Raw genomic sequence first — 505 nt, forward strand, 5'->3', positions numbered from 1 at the left:
AATAAAAGAGTATCAGCATATTTGCTTTCATCTTTCACTAAAAAAAAATGAAAATGCCTATAGTGTATTCATAGAAAGAAAAGGGGAAAAAAGATGCAAAGTAAGGTGGGCTGAGCATTAAAATATCCTATATATGAGTATCCCTGTATTCATGTCCACTCAAACCAAACTGCGACCTAAAACCTCAACCTTGTACCTGCCCAAAGAGGGGAGACAGTCCTCTCTTCATGAAAGTCTGCTATAACACATCGGGGAATTCTTCCATTTGGCCGCACACCCAGCCAACCCACTCTAGCAGCTGCACCAATGTCGGGTTGCCACAGAGGTCCTTGTTCTTCTGGGCTTCCTTCGCTACAGCCTCGATACACGAAGACATTCCAGTCAGTATTTCCTGAAAGAAGAAAATTAATGAGGAAAATGTCATTGTTCCTCTTTCAAATATGTTTTCCTTGGCATTTTGAGAATATTGGGCCAAGAGTGTCAAAAACATTTTCTGCAAATAGGA

At 40.6% G+C, this 505-nt stretch overlaps 1 protein-coding gene across 1 annotated transcript in view; it reads right to left on the reverse strand.

The window, feature by feature from the left end:
• Positions 1-46: 46 nt before the first annotated feature.
• The window catches only part of LOC119590803 (codanin-1-like), a gene marked incomplete at its 3' end in the record, with an annotated part of 14,365 nt that continues 13,906 nt past the window's right edge, over positions 47-505 (reverse strand). Inside the window, 1 exon segment of the mRNA XM_037939532.1 lies at positions 47-391. Within this exon segment, the coding sequence (XP_037795460.1) occupies positions 239-391 (153 nt within the window).

The sequence above is a fragment of the Penaeus monodon genome, chromosome 27, assembly GCF_015228065.2.
Source record: "Penaeus monodon isolate SGIC_2016 chromosome 27, NSTDA_Pmon_1, whole genome shotgun sequence".
Taxonomy (NCBI): domain Eukaryota; kingdom Metazoa; phylum Arthropoda; class Malacostraca; order Decapoda; family Penaeidae; genus Penaeus; species Penaeus monodon.